Raw genomic sequence first — 25,209 nt, 5'->3', positions numbered from 1 at the left:
AAAAGCTGAATTTTCTGAATCATTACTCCAGTCTTCAGTGTCACATAATCCATCAGAAATCATTCTAATTTGCTGCTCAAGAAAAATTTCTTATTATTATCAGTGTTGAAAACAGTTGTGCTGCTTAATATGTTTGTAGAAACTGGTAGATTTTTCAGGAGACTTTGATGAATAGAAAGTTCAAGAAAGCATTTAGAAATCTGTCAATTTTGATCAATTTAATTTATCTTTGCTCGATAAAACAAATAATTTCTTTCATAAAAACAAAACAAACAAACCAAAATATGTACTGACTCCAAACTTTTGAACTGTGTGTGTGTGTGTGTGTGTGTGTGTGTGTGTGTGTATAATACACACACACACACACACACACACTATTGTTCAAAAGTTTGGAGTCAGCACATTTTTTGGTATATAAGGTTTAGATTACACAACGTTTAGATTTAGTGGAATCCTCATTTACATGCTTCAATAATTGTCACTTACACAATATGCACTTTTCTGTGCAGCATTTTCATCTGCCAATAACCTAAATGTGAAAGTAATATACTTGAAGAGCATTTGGGAGGAAAGATTGTCAGATACACATCTATGAATATTATGATTAATGTCCACAAGATGGAGACTCAACCTTCACTTTGTCTCTGCCAATTAGTCACCCCCTCACTGACTTGAAGATCTCAGGCCTGTATGTCTACAGCCTGAGATCACTGCCACGGAGTTCACATGACTTCTCTGTTTGTTTGAGGAATCATATGCTTCTGTTCGATATACTTGTCTGATAAAATTTAACACCACATTTGCTTGCAGTAAAATAAATGTTACGCATACATGTATTTTTTATTATTACTGCTCCGGGTGTGTGTTCACTGTGTGTGTGTTTGTTCACTACTCACTGCTGTGTGTGTGCACTTGGATGGGTGAAATGCAGAGCCCAAATTCTGAGTATTGGTCACTATACTTGGCCACACGTCACGTCTTTTCCTTTCCTTTTAACACAATACTCTCTGAAGTCAGTATGCCATGTTCAGGAATAAATGCGATCTCTATTTATAAATGCTACATAAATCACAGTCCATGTCTCACGGAAGGGTGATTCATGTACAGATTTGTATCTATTTGCCTTGTTCTTTAGGTTTATATTTGTACTGCCCAATAATTATTCCATTTTCTAAAATATCTCGCTCAATATCCAAGCACAGCATGACCCCTAAATGCTTTCCTGGCCGTTATTAGACTGCTGATAGATGAGTTTCTATTTCTTTTATGAGGCAAGGCGTGAGAAACCGAATTGTCCGCATCCCGGAAACGGCACTCTGTCACACACACTGTTAAGTGCGTTTCAGTGGATAGGATTGCTCGTGGCAGGAGTCCCTCGAGGGCTCGTTTTGATGTGCTCTGATGGTTTCCCATAGCAACCGGCTGGCCAGTGAACCGCTACATATGGAGTGTGAGTGAGAGTTGAGGAAATGTGTTCTGTTCACACTTAAACTCTGACACACGATGCTGCACGATTCTCACAGGTGCTTCTTTTTGCACGGCAGATGTGTGAAGAGACATTAATGAATGTATCTCACTCTGGGCTCCTTGTTTTCACATCAAAGTGAGCCATCGTGTCTCTGCATCTCGGTTTGTTGCTTTCAAACAAAGATGCCTGAAATGATCAAACATGCAAAGAAACATCAAAGCGTCACCTGCATAATTAAATTGGTTGTTTTTACATTTAACTTTAGAATGTTTAATTTTCTTATTCATAAAGAAGTAAAATGATTGTCTCTTCAAATGTTGTCAGTTCAGTGCATCAAGCCTTTTTATTGGTGAATTTAGTCATGTTTATTTGGGCACATGATAGGTGACATGTCATTTCTGCACCACAAGCAGAACGAAACAGAATTGTATACAGTTTGTATGTAAGATTGGAACGGGAAAAATAGTTTTTGTTGTTGTTTTCAAACAGGTTTCCTAAACACTTCCCTACTGTTCAAATGTTCATCAAGCAACTAGTTCCAACCATTCACTATTGGTTCAACCAGAAGGCATTATGTATAGCTAAAAAAGCAATTTGACAGTTTTGGGAGTAAATGCAGCAGCAAATGTTCAATTTAAGTGTGAACAGACTACAGGAGTCACTCCTGAACCATCTGGGTGTTAAAAATAAACATGCATGGATGCTACCAGATTAGCCTATATGGCTATTTGTGAAGTAATGTTAGCAACCAGAGGCATCTCATCATCTGGAAAGTTTTTCTTTTCACTTAGCTGCTCTTTTTATATAGCACGCTCACTTTGGACAGTAATGGATCGCCATTAGACCACAGGGCTGGTAGAGAGATACAGGTGGTTGTCAAAATTTGCGAATAAGTCAAGACACGTACCTCAGTCTCTGTAATTTGCCAGCAGTGCTCACAGTGAAGGAAGACCCACATCGACGAGCTGTCAGTGTCCGAAAGAGAGAGAAGCATTTCTGCATTAACAACTAGTCGTTCAGTTCGGTTCTGTACACAGCAGAGGTTTAATATTAACTTGGTTGTCAAGTACCAGTATTTTCCAAGTGAATTTGATTGTAGAATGCAATTGTCCCTCTCATAAATAACCAAATTTAGTGTGCACAGAACAAGATTAAGCAGTCAAAAGAGTGACTCTGGATTAAGCTCCATTGTGAATGTAATGTTTCTTTGTTACTACACATGTGTTTGTATGTTAAGAAGCGAACACTTTTACAGACACCTAAAAGCAGTAGAGATTGCACTTTTGCTCGCACCAAACAGAATGCGATTTTCTTTTTATTACAGTAATGTGGTGAAGTCTAGCCTGCCCAAGCTTCACTGTAATTGTCTCTGGGTCTATCTGGCTTTGCATGTGTGGGATTCCTGCTCCTGGAATGTGCAATCACAATAAGCTTTCATTTCTTTGATATCAGATCAGCATGACAGAATCAGATGATAGAGCTCTACAATTACAGCTGCACCTTTGAAAACACATTTGGCATTCGGTACAGCACATGCTGCATACATTGACACCCCAGATACCGTCGACTAACTTGTTACTATCAGATCATATACATCAAAGGCTTCATCTGTATGGCTGACACCCTCTTCAGTCAATAATTTTCTTGTTAGCGAGGCTTAAACCTGATGGAGAGTGGCTTAATTGTAACACCCTCTACATTGTGCACAATTACTGGCAGTAGCATCCTTAGTTTAGTATGTAGAATGAAGAGCCTGTCATACTCCCAATGGCAGATTGCCATCTACACCATGTTAATAGGAATTAGACATGGCATTTTGTGTTACCTAAAGTACCATCAGGGAATCTGCCCTCGCTTTGTCCCCTCAGCAGGGTTTCATATTGAAGTTCACGTTGCTGGACAAGCGAGTGCTTTGTAATCTTAGAAAAGGCGGCGGGTTTAAGGCATTTGGCTGCAGCTATTTTAATCTGAAGGCTGGAGCTTTAAGTCAGACGCAATATAGAGAAGTAGAAGGGCCTCCCCAAGGGCTAGCCGGTTACACGAGTAAAGCTCAGAAGGAGAAAGCGAGAACATGTGCATGCAAATCAGCACAAGTCCCTTTTTTAGCATGATAGTTTTTTATGCCAAACTGAATCAAAAGTGTGTCGTAGAGCTTCACTAACTCCACTTCTTTCTTTCTATCTCTATCTCATGTCATTCACCCTACATTCCCTTCATGGGTGAAAATCTCCATGACGACCCCATCCTCTGTCTCTCCATCTCCGGTCTCTTTCGCCCTCTCTCTCTCTTTTTCTAGTGTGCGTCATGAAGATGAAAAGTGCCTAATCCCCTTGTGGAACTCAGTCTAACAGACACACATGCAGAATCCCTGCTTTTGGGGAAACGTCACACACAAGCGCGTCACTCTCTCCGAGTGAGCGCGGCTTTACAGTGGGAAGCGGCGGATGGAGAAGGAAAAAGAGAGAGAGGGAGGGTGGCAATAAACGCTTATTGTTCTTGAGGAGCCTGAACTGGAGGTGTGGCATCTGCCAGGCGTTGTCGTGGAGACAGAGTGCTGGCTGTTCCCTCTTCCTCTTAGCTGATCTCTCAGACGCTGATCACAGGGACGCTGATCCTTATGGCATCTAGAACAGCAGCCACAGGTAACCAGCAGCACGCATTGAGCACATAAGCCTACCTATGCCGTGAGGTGTATGTGTTTGTGATAGAGTTAAGACTATTTAAACTGTAGTGCATGGAGGTAAAGGTAAAAGAAAATGCTTTAAAGTGCGTGCTTGTTTGAGACGCTCTGTATGTGGCAGGTAGGAACGGATCAGAAGTGTGTGTGTGTGTGCATTGTGACTCATAAAGGAGAAAGTGGTGATGTATTCTGCCAGGGGTTTCAGCGAGTGCTGCTGCGAATTTCCACAGCCCGCTCCTGCTGCGCTTTAGTGGAGAGGTGGGAAAAAGAGAGAGACACAGGAGCGAGGGAGACATCACTGCGATATTTCATCAGCGCGGTGCACGTAAGTGTGTCACTAGTTCACTTTGTCTGTGACGGACGGTCAGGTGTCGTTAATGCGCTCGGTCGTAGCGGAGCTCCTTCGGCAGACGGCGGCCACTGCGATTCTGCCTTCAACGCTTCCGATCTCACGCTCTGTTAGACTAGAAGGGCTCCGGACAGTGATGGATGCTGTTCATAGTTAAAGAGCAAAAAGTGTGGATTTCAGGGGGTGGAGAAGGACAGGTTTGGGGCTGTCAGACACAATAAAGAAGACCTGCCTTTGGAAAAGACACGCAGAGCTTTTGACTGACTGAATAAGTAAGTAATTTAAAGGATGAATTAGTGTGTCAGGGTGTGATGCACCTATTTGCATTTTCATCTCATCAAAGTGTGTCGTCACATGTGACGAGAGCACGATTATTTGGTTTAAATCACGTTAAGACAAAATATGAGCTCAGCAGATCTCCAGGATATGCAATTCCATTTTCACATCCATTAGGGGCTGAAGGAAGAGGGAAAAAAGAGGGATTGAGAAAATGGACCTGGCAAGTTGATACAAGACTATTTATGTGTATAGCGAGGTGAGCTTCTGTTGTATTGTAGGAATGATGTAGGGAACATTGGGAAATCCATTTCCTTTTTTAAACAACATTTGTGAATGTAACTTTTTGAACTTGCTGTGAATTAGTACATCTATCAATGAGTGTGTAGGCTGTAACAGAACGTCTGAGTACATACTGTTTTTGAAAGTGTGAATTGGTGTTGTCTTGAAAAGTTTGTAACGTGGCTTTAACCTAAAGACTCAAGGTGTCTTCATATATTCCACATCAGGAAGGAAATTATAACTGACCCTAAGATCATGTTGCTGTCTACACCCTAGCACCTTCTGATGTATTATCCTTTATGTCCGAACTGATTAAATCACAGCGTCTCATCACCCCCCAGACAAACAGCAATTCTTTACATTCAGAAAAAAATGTGTTCCACCTCTTTAACATTTTAGCTCCTAATTAGGCTCTAGGGCAGGGGTAGGCAAGTTCGGTCCTAGAGAGCCGCAGTCCTGTAGAGTTCAGCTCCAACCCTGAAAAAAAAACCTCACCTGCCTATAGCCTTAGTAATCCTGAAGACATTGATTAACTTGTTCAGGTGTGTTTGATTAGGGTTGGAGCTGAACTCTGCAGGACTGTGGCTCTCTAGGACCGAACTTGCCTACCCCTGCTCTAGGGGAAATGTTCTTTAATGTGGTATATTACAGGGTAATTACCATGTAATTATTATGTAACAAACGTAGCACAAATTTCACAGTGTTTATTAGGTTTAATCTCTTCTTTATTCTCCTCATAAGCTACACCAACAGGTCTGTATTGACGTTATGTGCATACTGCTTTTATTTTGCTGACACCTTGTACCAACTGGACCATAAAATAAAGTGTTTGTCTTTTTTTTTTTTTTAGCAAAGCAAAATGGTTTACCTAGATTAATGCTGCCATATTTCAAGAAAGAAAGCTTCCAGACTGCTTTTACAGAAATTCACAAATTCATTTGAATTCACAAATGATTGGTATTTTAAATGAGTGCTCAGTGAATTAAATCAACTTGTTTTAAATGTAAATGTAAACACTGAAGACATAACATTCTGCTACTGTTTGAAATGCTTTCAAAAGGCATGCAGAAATGCATTTACATTAACATAAATACATTTTTTCTTGTATACTTTTTGTACACCGTGTCTTACACTGTCAACTTGACTTATTAGAATCTGCATATATTATATTGTTAAAGTTACTCTTCAGCAGGATGCAAAAGATATGAATCAGGAATAAAGCCAGAGTGGCAATTTAAAAAGTGGCAACAAGAAAGTGCCACTGAAAATATAGCGTCGCGTGAAGCAATAGTTATTTGATCCATTTAGTTAGATTTAGTTAGATGTGGTTAATAATGAGTGTATTTATTTACCTTGCTCTTTCTTATTTATTTATTTTACAGTTAATTGGGTTTATATTTTTACACTGCTAATTTGCTATAGTTAACATGGGCTAATAGGAGGTTTGGTCTCAAGTTGGTTTACTGTTTTGCTTTAATTGCCTGTTTCACCATTTATCTTAACCTCTTAATGATTAGTCAATCGCTTCGATTTTTCGATTATAAGCAGTTCACTTTCTTATAGTCTTGGCAGGCTCAGACAGGACACGACTGTGTTTGTTGTGTTATAGCATGGTTGCAAACAAGTAAATAGCCATCTAGCAACAAACGGCCAACTAAGAGGAAAGGTGTTTCTAGATGCAGAATAATAGGCACCTCTCCCTGTAGTGAAACGCAGCTTAGTCACAGCAAACTAGCACAGATGTACTTAGATACTGAAGTAAATGAGAACTAGTGGCAAGTAATGTAAACCCTACTTCCCCTGGGGATTTGTAAATCACAAATCTGTTTCTCCAGAACCAAGCCTAATAAGTCTGACAGTTTAGCTGGCTTCATTAAGGAACTTTGAGGGATGCCAACAGGGTTACAAATTAGACACACTAGTGTTAACAATCTGCAGTATATGCCAGGGGCATATGGGGAGGATATGCAGGAGATGTCTAGGCCGAGAAGAGGGGATCAGAGCAGTATTTTTACTGAAGTGAAACCGATTTTACCTGGTGGTTTTTATGTTATAAGATCTGTGTTCTCTCTCACTCCACGATCAGTCCAGTACAAGCATAATGCAGTTGCATGTATTCACCAGCAAGAATTCACCAGCACCACATATTAAACACTGTTAATAGACAATTAGCAGTCAGAATGAAACAGAATATGTTAAATATCGTTGGAAACCATATTATTGTTAACAAATATGATTGTTTCCTTGGTTTCCCCAATAGGGTTTTTTTCTAACCTGAGAGCGAAGATGGGAAAATGGGAAAACCTGGAATGTGGTTGGATTGGAATGATTACAAATGCCTTGTTTGAGTGGAACGAGATTAGATATTAAGCTACAAGATTGATTTTATGTTGGGCTAATTTGAGTTTCTTTTGTCAAATATTACAGCACAGTGTATACTTTGCTGGGACTATAGTTTTATGAGAGCTTCTAGAAGCCTCACAGAGCAGCTCACATATACATGCTAAACCAACTAATATTCATAATTAGACAGATTCATTATACTGTCAGAAGTATGACATGAAGAAAAAAGTTCCTGCTCTGAATCCTGTCTGACTAAGCAAGTGTTTTTGGTTTTTAATTAGGCTTCCTTTCAAAGTGCCTATTGCTCTGCTTCAACACCACCGGCCCTGATGGCCTCCAGGAGCTTCCTGAGCCCTCTAGGGAGACAGCACACTAGCAGAATTTATTTTTTCTAATTTTATTCCCTCCGTTAATGCTATGAGTCATCTTTGAATAACTAGTTTTAAATAACTCCTTTCTTTACTATTTCTAAAGGGAGTTTTTTTTTCATATCCAGGAGTGGCCAGTTTCAGCATATTTGTGTCTGAATTAACTGTAATAAGGATTCTCTGTGGTTTATCCTTACATCTGCATGCTATTCACACCCTTGGTGCCACGAACTACTAGGGTAGTTCTCGCTGTTTTTGTTAATGTATTTGTTTGTCTGACTGTTGTTGCTTAACACAATGCTGCATGGGAGAATGAGGTCATATATTTGTTCCTCCAGCTCACTTGTTTGCTTGTTTGGGGGCAAACAGTTCTCAAAGAGCTGAAGCCTGATAACGATCTCAGTAATCTGCATTATGTGCATGAATTAGCATATATCAGGCAAATTTTTTCTAATTTTATTCCCTCCGTTAATGCTATGAGTCATCTTTGAATAACTAGTTTTAAATAACTCCTTTCTTTACTATTTCTAAAGGGAGTTTTTTTTTCATATCCAGGAGTGGCCAGTTTCAGCATATTTGTGTCTGAATTAACTGTAATAAGGATTCTCTGTGGTTTATCCTTACATCTGCATGCTATTCACACCCTTGGTGCCACGAACTACTAGGGTAGTTCTCGCTGTTTTTGTTAATGTATTTGTTTGTCTGACTGTTGTTGCTTAACACAATGCTGCATGGGAGAATGAGGTCATATATTTGTTCCTCCAGCTCACTTGTTTGCTTGTTTGGGGGCAAACAGTTCTCAAAGAGCTGAAGCCTGATAACGATCTCAGTAATCTGCATTATGTGCATGAATTAGCATATATCAGGCAACAAACTAAATATGCATGTGGATGGATGTGTGGCTGTGTCAGTCATGTCTGTATGTGAGATTTTGTGAGCTTTTGGCAGTTCTGTCAAGTTGCTGTGAAACTTATGCAGCCATTGCCAAAGTAATTTCACTTAGTGTCTCACTTCACTTATTTTAAATGAAATTGCTTGACCAGTGCCTTCCATTAAAGCTGCAGTCCGTACGTTTTGCCTCTTTGTCGCCATCTCTGTTTGAAAACCTGGAATTGCAGCTGTGTGCTGAATTATCTAGCTTGTGTGGGTTGTGAATCGGCACGGCTCCAGCGCGGATGAATCTAATGTTTTGAGGAGTATGTGTGGCAGTCAGTCACTGCACCGGTGTGGATATTAGTACATTTAAAACTGGAATATAATTTAATTTCATTCACATGTGTTTCATAAACACATAATCCTGTATGGATTACAATCTGCCATCAAAATGGTATTTAATTATTCTGGCTGCTGTGAGAAAAGGCTATAAACGATCGGCCACCTGCAGGATCCTCACATGCGATAGCCTAGTAGCCGGGACAACTTCTTTATGTTTACAGACGTGACGTACACTGGCTGGTTATGTACTTGCTCAGATATTGATTTCGGATCATTTTTAACCAAAAAAAGTTACGGACTGCAGCTTTAAGTATGCTATGGTTATTTAGAAAAATTACTTGGGTGAAACAATGATATTTTAGGGGAAGATGTGTTTGTTTAATCCACTTGTATGTGAATCAACTCATGCGTTTTGTTGGTGGCAGTGGTTGTTGCACATTATCCATCATTATCCATCCAGGTGCCAAGATTTTATGCCAGAGCTGGTTGTATAATGGTAAAGCACCCTATGGAATCAGAAACAGACTTTCCTGAGAGCAGAGCTTCTTAGAGCAGCTGACAATCCTGATTCAATTCCCTGGACATGCCAAGCAAGGATAGATGTTCAGTCTCACCTCCAAGAGGAAAGTGTCCTCATGAGTGTGAACACCACCAAAATCCTCATGAAGAAGAAGTTTTGTGGTTGCCAACCTATACCAGGTAGTGGTATTTGCTTTTTAAAATTCTCTTCCGTTCCTGAATTTGATTTGAATTTGTAAATAGGAACTAGAATTGCATACAGTTAGAACACTGAAGGAAGTAGATTTAAAATGAACCGATTGTATAATGGTAAAGCACCCTATGGAATCAGAAACAGACTTTCCTGAGAGCAGAGCTTCTTAGAGCAGCTGACAATCCTGATTCAATTCCCTGGACATGCCAAGCAAGGATAGATGTTCAGTCTCACCTCCAAGAGGAAAGTGTCCTCATGAGTGTGAACACCACCAAAATCCTCATGAAGAAGAAGTTTTGTAGTTGCCAACCTATACCAGGTAGTGGTATTTGCTTTTTAAAATTCTCTTCCGTTCCTGAATTTGATTTGAATTTGAATTGAGGTTGTAAATAGGAACTAGAATTGCATACAGTTAGAACACTGAAGGAAGTAGATTTAAAATGAACCGAAATTCAAAAAATATATTTTTAACCCTAATACAAAGACAAAACTTGGCTTGACAGCAAAAGTAAAAAAAGAAAGAAAAAAAGTCCCTTATGTAGAAATCAACTTTCTTTGGGGTATGGCTAGCTCAATTCAAATTGAACACAATTTTGCACAACCCACTTTCTAAATGACCCTTTCTTCTTATATTACCAGCTCCTGCTATTATATCTTTGGATTCTTTTTTCTGTTGTGTCTTCAACTATTTTCTCATCCCTTACATAAAATCTGCGTTCTCTCTGAGGGCGCTTTGAACTTACATCTTTAATACTTACATTGTATGTTATTTTCGAATAGTTTAGAGCAAACTGTTAAAGGATTATTTTGAACAGTCAAAACATATGGAAATGATCTGAAATAAAAAAAAGTAAAATATAACCCCAATAAAGTGTAATTTTTAACAAAAAGGAAATACTGTCAAAACAAAACCTAACAGCCTTGTGTAAAAGTTTTTTTTGTCCCCTTATAGAAATCTGTACTTAATTTACACATACTTTATTTATATTAGGCCCTACCAATTTTTTGGACCATGGTGGGGCTAAATGTCTTGGTGGAAAAAGAAAAAAAAATCTGATTAAATTTACAATTTTACATAACCCTGTTGCTAATATGGACAAGAATAATAACTCAAAATGGAACTTGTTGAGGAGAGAGGTGTGCTGTAAATCAACCAGATTTAATTTTTTGTGGAAAAATCCCATGAACATATCATGGGTCTTGAGTTATGACATGGGGCAGTATGCAAACACCTAGCAACCACACATTGCCTAGCAACGCCATAGCAACCACCCAGAACGCCATGCTATCACAACAGTGACTTTTGCATGAGTAACAACCACACATATTTTCAGCATGAAAGGTAAAGTCTAGCTCTCTGTTGTGTTTGAAAATAATTAGGCATAATTATTAAGTGATTAGATAACCTTTTATATTCGAAGGAGAATAATTACAAAAGAAAAGGAACGCAAAAGGAAATACCTCTGCAGCATCTAAGTAAAACTTTCATACGCGCTTAGAATTGAGGTCCTGTGTGTGGGAGGGTGTGTGTGTGTGTGTTTATGTTTAAGGGTTAGTGTCTAGCTGGTGGATTTTGCCTGCAGGGTTAATTAGCATTGCAGAAGCAATGTCTGGAGGCAGTCGGCTCATCAAATCTCGCCTTTTCTCCATCTCTCGCATCCCTTTCTTGTATTGTGTGTGTAATTGTGTACACTCAGAATATTGTGTATGCAGAAGAGAAATCAACAAGAAAGCATAAATGATGCTTCCACTACACAGTATGGCGTGATGAGCACACACGCAGACAAATGCCAACAGGGGGAGGAAACCTGTTGGCCAAATAAACGTGACTGCACACACATTGATGTTATTACCCAGGCGCGCAGGTGGAAAGATGAATCAGTATGCCTGATTTCTTTGTCTCATTGTTTATGCATTGCAACATGTTCCTCTTTCTAAATGACCTCTTCTTACCTCTTATATGCTTCTTACCAGCTGTTATTACATCTTTGGATTCTTTTTTCTGTTGTACCTTCAACTGTTTTCTCTACCTTTACATACTATCTGTTCTCTCTGAGGGCATTTTAAGCCCTATAGTCCACTCCAAAAATAAACTATAGTCCATCCAAACTATTTTAAAAAGCTTTTTTTTTTTTTTCAATTCTTTTTAAAAAATTATTATTATGCATAGTTTTGATCTTATATAAATTGTGAGAATACATATATTTTCATAACAAAAAAAAGAGTTGATTAATTTTTAACAATATCTTGAAAGCAGGCTAACCAATAGCCATATAATATTTATACAGTATGCAGTATATAATAATAATCAGTAATATGTAATAATATAATATAAAATTATTCAAATTAAATTTTTTAAAAGATTTTTAATTATTCAAAATTTTACATTTAATTCAGTTACTTTCTGCAATTTCTGAGTAAAAATTGTTTTTTTTTTGTGTGTGTGTACACATATATATATATACACACACAGTATATATATGTATATATATATATATATATATATATATATATACACACTCAAAAAATTGGTATAGAAACAATTTTTACTCTGAAATTGCAGAAAGTAACAGCACGTAACACTGAATTAAAATGTAAAATTTCAAAAAAGAAACACTGAAATAGTATTTTCTTGTAAACATACTCAATAATCTAAAATAATATATTACTTTATTATCATTATTTTTAGATCATTATTATATAGTACATATAGATATAGTATTATATTGATACAAATTTTATATAAGGGAGAGGTACACTTCTGCTGATCGGCCAAGTGGACGGCTATTTATCTCAAAATGGCAAATACTGAGTAAATATTGAGCTACAAATTATCTTTGGGTGTTTAAACATTTGTGTGTTTGTATTTTACACTTATTAGTATCCAAGTTAAAATGCTGTCATTTGAAGAACAAATGCTGACGGGCTTGACAAATGCACCCTAAATTACGGCATTAACAGCTGAGCCCAGACACCCTACTGATTGTGTACTGAATGTCCGTTAAACATAAACACATTGCATCAGCGCTGCCAGCGAGACAGCCACAGACGTACGCAAACACACATGCACACATAAACACACTCATTTATACCAATAAGGATAGCTGACAGCATTCAAACATGCAGGAAATACTGTATTCCTCCATAGCCTACTTCCTTCTCGCGGGGGAAACGGTCATCCTAATAGTACAGAAACTCAAATGAGTGAAGCTATGCGCTCTGGCAAAATCATTTGGGTATTATTAAAGTATTCAGTGGATTCTCACCTGAGCTCTAGGGATATGAAACATTCAGAGATAAGGGCTTGATTGACGGCTCGGTTGCCATGGGTGCAGAACTACACGGGGTTTCAGTCTTGTGCAATGTGAGAGACGTGTGAAGAAGTGAATGTGTAATAACGCAGAGATCAATAGCAGGAGTCAATAGAGCTCCACTGGGCTGGATCAGAGTATCGTAGAGATACTACAGTATGCCGTCTGAAAGCGACACGCTGGGAACACACACAGCCCGTGGCACCTACATTTAGACACCTCTGTATGAAATGATCACCAAATGTAGTTCAAGCTTGCGCTGTAGTGCTGAATTAAACATGAGATCCAAAGACCCCGAAGGATCAAGGTCAGCACGTATGTGCTCTCTACCGTATGCAAGCTGATATATTTACATATGCATGCTTCATTCGGCTTCACAAACATTCCCAGCACCAAACTTTTGCTTTTTCCCATTTGGTCTCAAAGCTCAGACATACAGCCTATACGCACACGCACCCGGTGGGAGATGGGACACTGCGCTCTCAGTGGCTGTGGTGGTTTCACTCAATGAAAAATTGATGAGACTAAAATTAGATAAACTAAAATTAGACCAAGTTAATCTGCAGAATGTCCTCAAAGTAAGAGAAACCATAAGGTTCACAATCGCTGTCAGAAGCGGGACTGATGTAGAGCAATGAGACCGACACGGCCGGATTGTTTTCCACAGCTCACCTGAAATGTATGAGGAAACGCTCTGATCTTTACTTTGATACGCTAGAAGAGGACAGAAAAATCAGGGAGTGCTAGTGTGATCTCTGCGCACTGCTATTGTTTGAAGTCTGAATGCTAACTAAGGTCAAATTGGGCGTTCTAGCATTTTTGATTTGAAACAAAAAATATATATATATATTGTCAGTTAGTCAATACATTACATTTCTTTTTTGTTCTAGTTCAGTAAACACATTTCATCTGCATTACACTAGTGTACTTACAAAAACAACAAAAAACGTTTAAGCAGGACTCTGGAAGACATTCTCCAGCCCAAAGCAGTACTTTTTTCATTTATAAATATTAATTTATATTTTACAAACTTGGTACCATTTTTTTCTGATAGTAAGGATTTGGAATCACCAGCAGATTGTAGGGTTCCCCTACCTCCAAAATCCCAGTTTATTCCCTATGTGTGAAGTGTGTTGTAGAGAGAGCGACAGATTGCTTTTGTGAGATAAAGATTTTGTGAAAGTCCCAAGAAGAATCTGCTCCCTGCAGTGTGACAATATATCTTCTCAAATAATGGCTTATCTCCGTTCCCAGAAAGAGGACTTTGTAATGATTAATTGATAAACACTGCCTTAGAAATGCATCTCTAATCCAGACACCTTTACCAAGAATTACATCAATGCTCATGCTCTCCCCTGCTGCTAATACTGTCATCAGATCGGCTGGGATGAATTGAATTATTAACTCATTAAAACTTAATCAACTTCTCCTGTCAGTGAGCTGCTCCCCATAATGAACCACAGGCTTAGCGCTGCCCCCTGATGTTCCACCCAGACGCGTCTTCCGTCTTCATTCGACACTCACGCTGGCAGGTGAACATTTGACGTGTTGCGTCGCGACAAACCTGATGGAGTTGTGAATGAAACTGAGCGCCGCCAAGGTTGAGAAATGCTTCTCTTGAACAAGCAAGGACATTTGCAGTCACACTCCTTGAAAAGCAGTGAGAATGTGGCAGCATATTTTGTGCATGTATTGATATTGATTTGAAACCAAAGCATAGCCTGGCTCTTACTAATCAGCGTTCGAATGAAGCATCCCGTGCTCGTCATACAGGGTTTGAGTCATTTAGGCCAGTGTGAGGTGAAATAGATTTTTAAAGAATTTGCACCTCGACTTTTGTCTTGGTGAGTTTAACAAATTCCTGTATTTAACTGTGCAGTCTAAATGCATTAGGTACATTTTTAAATGTGATTTGCATTAGGTTTATACAAACAAGTTTGTTGTAAAATTGCACAGTAGATTATTATTGACGCAGTGAAGCCACATGTCTAAATTATATATCAGAGGGAAACTAGGCACAAGGTTTATTCCGTGCATGCAGGTCAATCTGTAGCTATATCGGTTATGAGAGAGCTCCATGGCTTGCCAGTTCACTGAAAATTGTCTGCCCCATTTTTCAGCCCAAGATTATGACCATTTCTCTTTATGGTCATTTTAGAGCAATAATGGAAACAGATGCCTTTATGATTCTATTCTATTAATAATTAATTGAGAATATGTGCATGTAACCTTTCCCCAAATTATGCTCTTTGATCATTCTGTTTTCAATTACTACACTGACATACTGCCTCTTTCATAATAACGAGAAATGCATCATCTTGTAGTATGCAACAGTGTGCATTAGGCCTATGTCAAAGCGAGTATTTCAAATATTTAAAAAACAGCCTAAAAGTGAGAAACATATAGAGATTTATATAATCAGAGCTGCTGGATTGGTCTGGGGATGTTGTAAAATGTAATTATCCGTTCCAAATCCAACTTCAGCTTTTACAATGGAGACATTCATTTTTAATTACAAGACTAAATGGCGGTACTTTAGATGCAGGTTTAAATGATGCATTCTCATGCAAGATATACAAAATGTAAAAGCTCCCCTGCTGTTGATTCTTATCTGTGGTGCTGTCTGTTCAATTTTCATATTGTCTGAAATAAGGGGTGTATTTCAACCCATTTCATGTTGGTGGTAAAGTCAATTAATAGATAATACAATAAATACCAAGGTTAAATTGTCATTATATAAAAATGCACAATTAAATAAAAATCTCCTTTTTGTCTCTAATTTTGTTGTGCCTTTTTCTAATTTTATATTGTATGCCTATTTTGTTGTCTTACAGTTAATAGTGCACTCTCCCTCATCTGCCCTAATTACCAGGTAATTTTTAAAATAAACATAAAACATTTAGACAGACGTGGTTAAAGTCAGTCTACGTATCTAATCTAAAGTGCACATTTGTGATCCAGACCTGTGGAATGCCTGCCTTTTGCTTTCCTCCATTATTGATTTCGATTGGCAAAGCAGGACTTGTGCCAAGGGAGCATGGGGTTTCCATGGTTATGGCATGTTTGGAGATGTCTTTCTGAAAGCAGGTTTTGTGTGTGTGTGTGCGTATGAGAGACAGAGAAAGAGACGATCGATGCACCACAGGGTTCCTATCAGCTAGAATCAGGAGAGGTCTTGCACAGAGGAGGTGTTGGGAAATTGGGATGGAACAAAGGACATGATGTGCATGTATGTGCATTATAGGGGTCATTCTACAAAACACAGGCTTATTTATGTCCCTCATGCTGTACACATATTGCATGTATAGAAATATACAGTGGATAAAAAAAATTCAATCTTTTTTTAGATTTTCATTTATGTATATTATAAAAGACTGTGTCACTAGGTCAATGGTTCTCAACCAGGAAAAGAGAAAAATTAGTATGTCAACTGAAATCATATTTTTCCTTCGCAAAACTTTTGCTTTCACTCGTTTGCGTTTATGCATTTATTCCTTAAAAATAAGGTGGATACCATAGCCCATAATTTTAATTTAAAATGACCTTGTAGAATTACCTATTTTGTACAATGACCTATAGTCCTATAGTCTCAGAGTATATGTATGTAGATGTTTGCATTACCTTGAGTGACTAACCATGCAGCCATCTCTCTCAACTATATCATATTTCTCTGTCTCTGTTTTTTCTCTGTAGGTGGCCATGCTGTTCTCTCCGCTCTCTTGTGCTCTGGGGCTCTCCCTCCTGCCACTCCTCCTGTTTCAGTGCCCCACCCATGCCTGTCCTGCCCGCTGTGAGTGCTCTGTGCCCACGCGTTCTGTGTCATGCCATCGCAGGCGGTTAGTGCAGGTGCCTGAAGGCATGCCTATAGAGACAAGGGCATTGGACCTCAGTAAAAACCAGCTGCGCATTGTGACGCCACAGAACTTCTCCTCGCTGCTGTTGCTGGAGGAGCTGGACCTCAGCAACAACTTGTTGTCATCTGTGGAACCTGGCAGCTTCCGCTCTCAGCCGCGGCTACGCTCGCTCCGACTGCGCAGCAATCAACTGACTCTGCTGCCGCGCGGAGCACTGGCTGGCCTCAGCGAGCTTACCCTGCTGGATGTCAGTCAAAACCGCCTTGTTATTCTGCTGGACTACGGTTTTGAGGAGCAGCGGAGGCTGAGGGTACTTGAGTTGAGTGATAATGAGCTAGTGTTTATCGCCCCTAGGGCCTTCAGTGGCCTGGCATCCCTGCGCTCTCTGACGCTGCAACGCTGCAACCTGAGCACAGTGCCCACACATGCTCTCGCACATCTGCACGGTCTAACCAGCCTGCGGTTGCGGGACTTGGGCATTGCGGAGCTTCAGGCCCACGCCTTTAAAGGCCTACCACGACTGAAACACCTGGAAGTGGACCGTTGGCCATTGTTAGAAGGGTTTCCAACATCTGCTTTGCAGGGACTGAACCTCAGCACACTGTCCATTACCCACACCAACTTGACGTCTGTACCAGTGGTGACACATCTGTTGTATCTAACGCATCTCAACCTGTCTTACAGCCGTATACGTGTCCTGCCAGCAGGGTGGTTGCGGGGAATGGGCCGGCTGGAGGTTGTACGTGTGCGACAGTCTAACCTGCTCAGTGTGGAACCTCAAGCCTTTCAAGGAGCCTCCTCGCTGCGCCTTCTTGACCTTTGTTACAACCGTCTCTCCACACTGGAGAGGAGTGTTTTTCCTGCTTCCGAGGCCCTGCAGACTCTTCTGATTGGCCAGAACCCATTAGTGTGCGACTGTCGTCTACGCTGGCTCCTGGAGAGGACTCTACCATTGCTGTACGGCGATGTTCAACCGGAATGTAGTGCTCCTGCACCCTTGGCTGGCAAGCCTCTTAGGGACCTGGTGGAACCTCAAATCTCTCGTTACGTTATCTGCACCAAGCCCAGGGTTGTCTCCATGGCAACTTACCCAGCACAGGTGGAAGAAGGGCAGAGAGCTTGGCTATACTGCAGTGCAGATGGGGCTCCACCTCCCTCTGTGTCATGGCTAACACCGCATAGGCGGCACATTACCACAAAGAGTACGGGAAGAATGGTGGTCCACACCAATGGGTCACTAGAGTTCCGCATGGCAGAGCCTCAAGATAGCGGCATGTACGTGTGTGTGGCATCAAACCCAGCAGGCAATGCCACTCTATCCGTCACGCTTGCTATTAAAAGCTTGGGAATCAGGGACAGAGCCCTTTACGCCAACCGCAGCTTTCTTTTTGACTCTGACTACAACAGTTCCCTGATTAATGGCACAGAGGAGTACACCATCAGGGTGGTGCTGGACTTCACCACCATCCTGGTCTCCACAGCAATGGGCTGCCTCAGCTTCCTGGGTGTCGTCTTGTTCTGTTTCTTGTTGTTGTTTGCATGGAGCCGTGGCAAAGGAAAGCACAGAGGTAGCGTGGACATTCGGTACGTCCCACGAAAGCGGAAAGGTGCGAACTCAGAACTTACAGAAACAAGTGGGCCCAGACGAGTCAACATGAAGATGATCTAAACTTTTTATATGGCTGAGGATTTCATGGGTTGCATGGTTGCGTATGTGTGTCTGTTGGACTTTGTGAGTCTTTGGGTATATGTGCTGCAAAAGATGCAAAGGATGTATTTAATCATGAGATTTTACATGTAGTATCCCAATGACAAAAATAAAGAAAAAGAAAAACGCTAAACCATATAATGCGCGTCTTCTGCGATGCTTTGTCTGTAGAAAGCATTATTTGGACAGTGCAGAAGTTCAAGTTGTTGTATATGTTTCATATTTGTGGGAAAGAATGGTATATTTATATATATATATATATATGAATATATCTATTTACAGATACATTACAATTACCTTTCAAAACGCTGCAAAAACTCAAGTTGTCTTCCCCAATAAGCAAAGTATCTACTGGAAAAAGCCTCGGCAGTGCTGTGTTGTGAAGTGTTTGGTTTTGCTCAGAATTCCTGTTCTCTTGGGACATCCTCTTCTTAGCAGAACCTCCGGGGGAACCGGAGAGTTTCCTGCCATTTTGTTGTAAAGATGTTAAAATGCAAGAAGCCGTTTGACATGGTGGGTTCCAGGGGCTGTATTTGTGACTCAGTGGAAGTCTGTGGAACTGTGTGAAAATGTTCTTTTCTTTTCTTATGTTCTGTCAAATGCTGCTCAAATGTTTTTACATACTAAATATCTGGTTATATTTTCCAAAGAAAATAAATACATATTCGTACAGCTTGATAAGTGTTACTGTCATCTCAGATCGTATTGTTGCCTGTCTCAAGTGTTCCCTGTGGCACAAAACATGCCAAATAGAAATGAACCTACACCTTGTTAGCCTGACTGCTTTTGGTGCTTCTTATATGTATTTATGCATTTATTTATTTTTGCACAGCTATGACTTCATCTATTTATGGTGAAATGTCACCCAATTTTGCATGCAGGATATTTCTGTTGCTAAATCTTCCAATAATTTCAATTATGGGATAGATTATGGCTGTGGTTGCTTAGCAACAGGCATATGAAAATGTAAAATATAAAAGCTCAGTGTTGTTGGTCATTTAAACTTGAAATTTCACACACATATCCAGCTTATGTTTACTTTAGCGGACATAAAATAGCAAATATTCCATTATAGCCCAGTAGATGTCTTGGTAGTGACCTTTTTCAGGGCTCTTAAAAGCATGAAATGGACTTATATTTGTTCCTATCTGCTGCCTTTGACGTCACAGCTCAGGATAGTCACAAGTAAAGGGTTTGGGATTGTCCATGTACTTGTGGTGTAATCAACAAATCAATGTTGTCATGATGTCATTTTCCTACTTCTCCAGGATAAAAAAAAAAACCTGGCTCAAAAAACAGTTTCCAGAACTGAGTTCCCATGAGCAAGGATGGCAGACTTCAAATTGCATACTTTTAGGTGGTCACATGCCAGGCAAGCGACTGCCATTGAAATGAATGGGAATCCTAACTGATAGCTTTCTCCTGGTGTTATTGACCTCCTTGATTCAGGTGTACAAGCACAAAGCTGCTCTAGCTCTATTGGTTTTTACTTAATACAGTTAAGCTAAATTGGTCTGCCAGGAGTATTTAGAATATTCTTGGAATATTTTACATTGCTTCTCTGAGTGAGTTCATGTCCATTAATATCATAGTGAAACAAATTATGGGTGAAACTCACATTCATCTGTCTGTAATTATCTGTAGTACATTCATATTATATTTCTATTGGTGTACTGAATACAAAGGACTCATCTTTTGATAAATGTTTGATATCTTTTTAATACATAAAGGCCAAAGCTGTATTGGTTTGATTTTCTCTACAGTGTCATATGCAGTATGATCCCTTGTTCTACAATGTCTTTAAAAGTGTCATTTTTAAAATGCTCAATCCAAATCTTGATGTCAGTTGTGTTACATTTAAGCATTTAATTGCCTGCTTCTTGCTGTTCAGGTTAGACCTCATATATTGCAACTTGAAGCTGTATTTATACTATATTTCTTCCTGACTCTGTCTTAACTCAATTTAAAAGGAAAGATGGATGGCTAAAACTGTATTTGATATAAGCACTACACTGAATTAAATTTAGCTTATCCAAAGAGATTATTATTTTAAAGTCTTTCCTCCCCTTAAACTGCTTTAGATTGATCGTGTTACACAAAAGTGCAAGGACAGAGTTTTCCATCAAGACAATGTGCCTCAGGTTACTACTTTTTGTCCTTGGTGCCAAAAGTCGTCCAGCTGTATTAAAGAAACTGCAAGCCAACCCGTTAACCTCCATGTGCTACACTACCAGTCCCTTAAAGTACCCTGAAGGATTGCTGGTCTTTGTGAGCTTGTTTTGTTACACAATCAAAAGCATCTAAATATACCTGAACTAATCATGTCCATGTCTATGACTCACAAACTGAAACAAAAGAAGTTGCTTTTATAGGAGTGTGTTAGAGTGTGCGTCATCATCATATGACTACATGGTGTTCTGTGGTGAGTGCTTGACCTTGCAGTGTTCTGTCAGGATGCGTTTGGGGTGAAAATATGAGCAGGGGCCACTTTTCTATATGAATGAGTCCTCCTCAGAGATACATTAAAGTATCAGGAACTGATGCATACAGGCCTGCTTCAAGATGGACCTGGGGAACTGCCTGCTACCCAAAATAACAAAATGCAAGAGAGAGACAAGCCTAGAAGGACTTCAGCACATCAGTAATCCCAAGAATAATTTATAGTCAACTATTACTACAAACACTTTAATTATTCAAACATATCTTGAATTAATTTAGCAACAAAAAAAATCCTGTCGATAACCTACAGGGTGTTTAAACTGTGGGTCGCAGAGTGTGAGAATGATGGTTTGTTCATATCATGTCAGGAAAATGAATAATACAAGTACTCAAAATCAAATCTGAATTGGGCATAACTTACCGTATATTTTTCATGAAGCACCACAAGTGTGTCGCACACCACAGCAGTGTTTCTTGTGCCGTTTTTCATGCATTTCATGCTATCCGCTTGTAAAGTCATGACAATTGAGAATACCATCTCATGAGCTGTTTATAAGTGCTATTTATAGCACTGTTTGTAAACTACAGTCTCTGAATCATAGTGTCCTGGACACCACAAATTTAACAATAAACTTTAAAGATAATTCACTGTCTAGCAATCTGAGATTTTGTTATGGAGATAAAGGTTATGATCATGATTAGCAGTAGTAGCACCATTTGTTGTTTGCTTTTGGGATCTGATAGAGTGTTTGGACCTGGAAATGGTGACACTTGTCAGCACATATAACAACCAATTAACAAAAATACAGTGCCACGCAGTCCGATTCAGTAACAGATGAGTCTTACATGAGCTGGTTGTTTTAATGAATCTTTCTGTGTGACTCACAAACCCAGGAGTTGCAAGTTTGAATCAGTCCAATGAATCCTTCATGGAATGAACTCAACAAATTCGTCAGAGTGGCTACTAAATCAACAAATGACTCACCTACTGAACTGAATCATTACTCCACTAAAGCAATTAGGCTGCTCTTACATGCTGTGCCACCAGGAAAGCAAAAATATAGTCTCTCTTTATCGGTATACCTCATACTCATGTCTTTGTTGATATCCCCATTTTTATAGTTTAAGTTAATGCAATGAAATTCTCAGCCTACCAAATTTAACAGTATGAGTAAGCAAAATAATGAGAGCAGAATGAGAGAGCAAATGGGTCTTTTCCCCTCATATTTCATTATGAAATGTTTTGGTGGTTCTTGAGAGTAATTATGCCTCTCTAGTAGGGTCATAGCTTGAAAAAGTTTGGGAACCCCTGCTGTGAACAGTCCCAGTTCAGCAGTTATTTCAACGAGATTTCCTTCACCCACTCTGTTCCCAGACAATGCTCCAGGGAGGCTGTCCCTGCAGTTCGTGTACTGTAAATCATTTCAGATAAAAAGCACCTGCTAAATGACAAGTAATCAATATTTCCACAAGGTTCTGATTTTGAGGGGGGAAAAAACGCTCCGCCCAAAACACTTTGAAATCTTTATCCTGTGGATTAACGTCGCTGGAAAATGGATGTTGGCTAATGATTACCAAGATGGGGTTCATTTCCCCCGTATATTTCACTTTGACTGATGGTGAAGGAGGACGAGTTTAGACTAAAGGTTTGCCAGCAGTGCCTATCTGCCTTCCAAATAAGCAAAATAAGAAACAAAGGGGAACAACATGTCACCAGCTGAACCCCAGTCATAAATCTCTGAGCTTCTCTCATATTTTAAAGTGGCTTCAGTTACAGCATCACACAACACAACCATCCCCCATGGGTTTGTTTGCCAGGTTTGTCCTTCTGTTCTGACTTTTTGCCGCTGAAGGCATTTGAGCTTCAGTCCGCTAACATGACGGTCATGTTGCGTATGCAATCTTTTCAGACCCATGGCATTAGTAGGACTGTTCTAGAAATAATAACCCATTACCCGTCTCTGTGCGGGCTGGGGCAAGCAGGAGCCACGCATCTCCACTCTTCCACACCACAGAATGATGGGATGAGGAATGGGGTGGAGAGAAATCACTCTGGCAGATGTAATGACTCTGTAAAGAGCAGACATGACAACTGCTAATCAGTGCAGCAAGCCCTAATCAGTGAAGAGAGCATGTGAGCACGAAGGTTACATTTACAAACACACACACACACAGATTCATCAAGACTCACTCATAATCAGCTTCTCATCACGCTAATACCAAAACCACACATTCATCCGTACTGAACTGCAAAAAAAATTTGTTGCTATATTTCTAACACATTGTGTAGCCAAGCAAATCAAGCAGAAGGCAACAGCTCTAACAAAAGCCTGCACAAATGATTTCCTTCCCGTGCTGTCTTGTAACCTGGCCTTTGGATGCATGGATATGGTTGCTAGGCGCCGCCTAAAAGTGTCGCTAATGCTGCTTCTCACTTTTGTTGCCATGGCAACCTGAAATGCCTCTGTGTCTCTCCTCTCTCTGCCATCACAATAAGTCAACGAGGTTTGTGGCATTGTAATGGGAAACTGAGAGCACAATATATATCATCCAACAATAGTGGTTCGAGGTGGTGAGGGTCAAGTGGTGTATTTAACCACAAAATTGAGATCAGTGGAACAGTGCAGCAAGGCCTGATATAGTGTGTATTTCAAAATGTGAGGTAGAAGGATGATGTGCCAATCAGAAGGTTAAGAGTGAGGACGGTACTGCAGCTGACCAACAGTGACCACAAGAGACATTTCATCAGTACTTTTGGGAACTGAACTCTGAGCTAGGCTACAGATTCCCTCATTCAATTTCATATCTGCACTTAATTTTACAACCTAACGTTCACTTTCTCACAGACCCATGAAAATAAATGGATACTTTCTACATCTATCCCACTATAATTGTTCATACAGTACATTTAGCAACTTTGGCCTCAAAAGAAACTTAGTTTAGCCTGCTGTTCCAGTATTGTACAATGATGTAGTACTAAAGGATTATTTCATTTATGTACCGGTTGGAAAATGTCTTTACCTGCAGTGAGTCATTCACAAGCTGCTCTTGCAGATGTTTAACTTAATAAAGACGTTTGTCGCTGGCAAATGATACAAGGCAGTTGCAGGTTTGTTTCTGTGGATTGTTGGTGAAAATCCTCTTATTCTAAGGTTCTTTTAGCTCTCCGTGATATAAAGTAAAAAGTACTCCAAACAATTCAGTCTGTTGGTGAACTCTATGACTGATTCAGTCTGAATGGCAGATTTTTTTAGACCAGTGGTCCTCAACTCTGGACCTTGAGGTCCACTTTCCTGCAGAGTTTAGCTCCAACCCTAATCAAACACACCTGAACAAGCTAATCAAGGTCTTCAAGATCTTCAAGATCACTACAAAGTTCCAGGTAGGTGTGTTTAATCCAGATTGGAGCTAATCTCCACAGGAAAGTGGATCTCAAGGTCCAGAGTTGAGGACCTCTGATTTTGACTAATGGCGAATCGATTCAGACTGTTTTGCGCACCTGTTTGGCTGACACATACTACCTTTACTATTTCTGCCATATAAAGTTATGCCTAAAACAGCAATAATACTATGCTAGTGTCCCGAATTCAGTCTGATTCTTTAAAAAGAATCAAAAGATTTATTCGCGAATCAGGATGGTTGTTCTGTCTGGCAGCCGACAGAAAATATGGATCTATATGAGAAATTATCCTCATGCCGTTAATTTTCCACGTCAGACAAGTATTTATAAGGAAAAAGTGGGCACAGCAAAAAATTACTATTTTGTAGTGACACCCCTAGTATAGTGTATATTAAATAACATACTGAAGTAGCTATGATATACCTCGGTGAGGTGTCCAAGTCGCAACATCTAGCTACTGGGGTGCCTCAGGGCTCAGTATTTGGACCACTTCTCTTCTCTGTCTACATGGCATCACTAGGTTCTGTCATTCAGAAACATGGTTTTTCATATCACTGCTATGCTGATGACACTCAACTATAACTCTCATTCCATCCTGATGATCCGACGATAGCTGCTCACATCTCAGCATGTCTAACAGACATTTCTTGTTGGATAACAGACCATCACCTTCAACTTAACCTGGCTAAGACAGAACTGCTTGTGGGTTCAACAAACCCATCACTCTATCAAAATTTCACCATCCAGTTAGGCTCATCAACCATAACTCCTTCAAAAACAACTAGAAACCTTGGAGTTGTGATT

The 25,209-nt window shown here is 39.8% G+C and overlaps 1 protein-coding gene and 1 long non-coding RNA gene across 5 annotated transcripts; both read left to right on the top strand.

The window, feature by feature from the left end:
- The first annotated feature begins 3,793 nt into the window (after positions 1–3,793).
- lingo2b (leucine rich repeat and Ig domain containing 2b) lies at positions 3,794–19,194 on the top strand. Of its 4 annotated transcripts, none has more exons than XM_016545580.1 (2): positions 3,794–4,110; positions 16,698–19,194. In XM_016545580.1, the coding sequence occupies exon 2, from the start codon at positions 16,704–16,706 to the stop codon at positions 18,525–18,527; it is 1,824 nt and encodes a 607-aa protein (XP_016401066.1). In that variant the 5' UTR covers positions 3,794–4,110; positions 16,698–16,703; the 3' UTR covers positions 18,528–19,194. The 4 variants fall into 4 exon arrangements, with proteins under 4 accessions (XP_016401066.1, XP_016401071.1, XP_016401067.1 ...); XM_016545585.1 differs by lacking the exon at positions 3,794–4,110 and adding an exon at positions 4,424–4,473; XM_016545581.1 differs by lacking the exon at positions 3,794–4,110 and adding an exon at positions 4,483–4,769.
- Positions 4,784–24,329, top strand: LOC107733788 (uncharacterized). Its single transcript, XR_001639017.1, has 4 exons — positions 4,784–4,793; positions 19,873–19,878; positions 22,128–22,132; positions 24,260–24,329. It is a non-coding gene; the product is annotated as an uncharacterized LOC107733788 (long non-coding RNA).
- Positions 24,330–25,209: the final 880 nt, after the last annotated feature.

The sequence above is a fragment of the Sinocyclocheilus rhinocerous genome, unplaced genomic scaffold, assembly GCF_001515625.1.
Source record: "Sinocyclocheilus rhinocerous isolate Xijiao unplaced genomic scaffold, SAMN03320098_v1.1 scaffold789, whole genome shotgun sequence".
In the NCBI taxonomy this organism is placed as follows: Eukaryota; Metazoa; Chordata; class Actinopteri; order Cypriniformes; family Cyprinidae; genus Sinocyclocheilus; species Sinocyclocheilus rhinocerous.
This window is presented reverse-complemented; position numbering and strand designations above follow the sequence as displayed.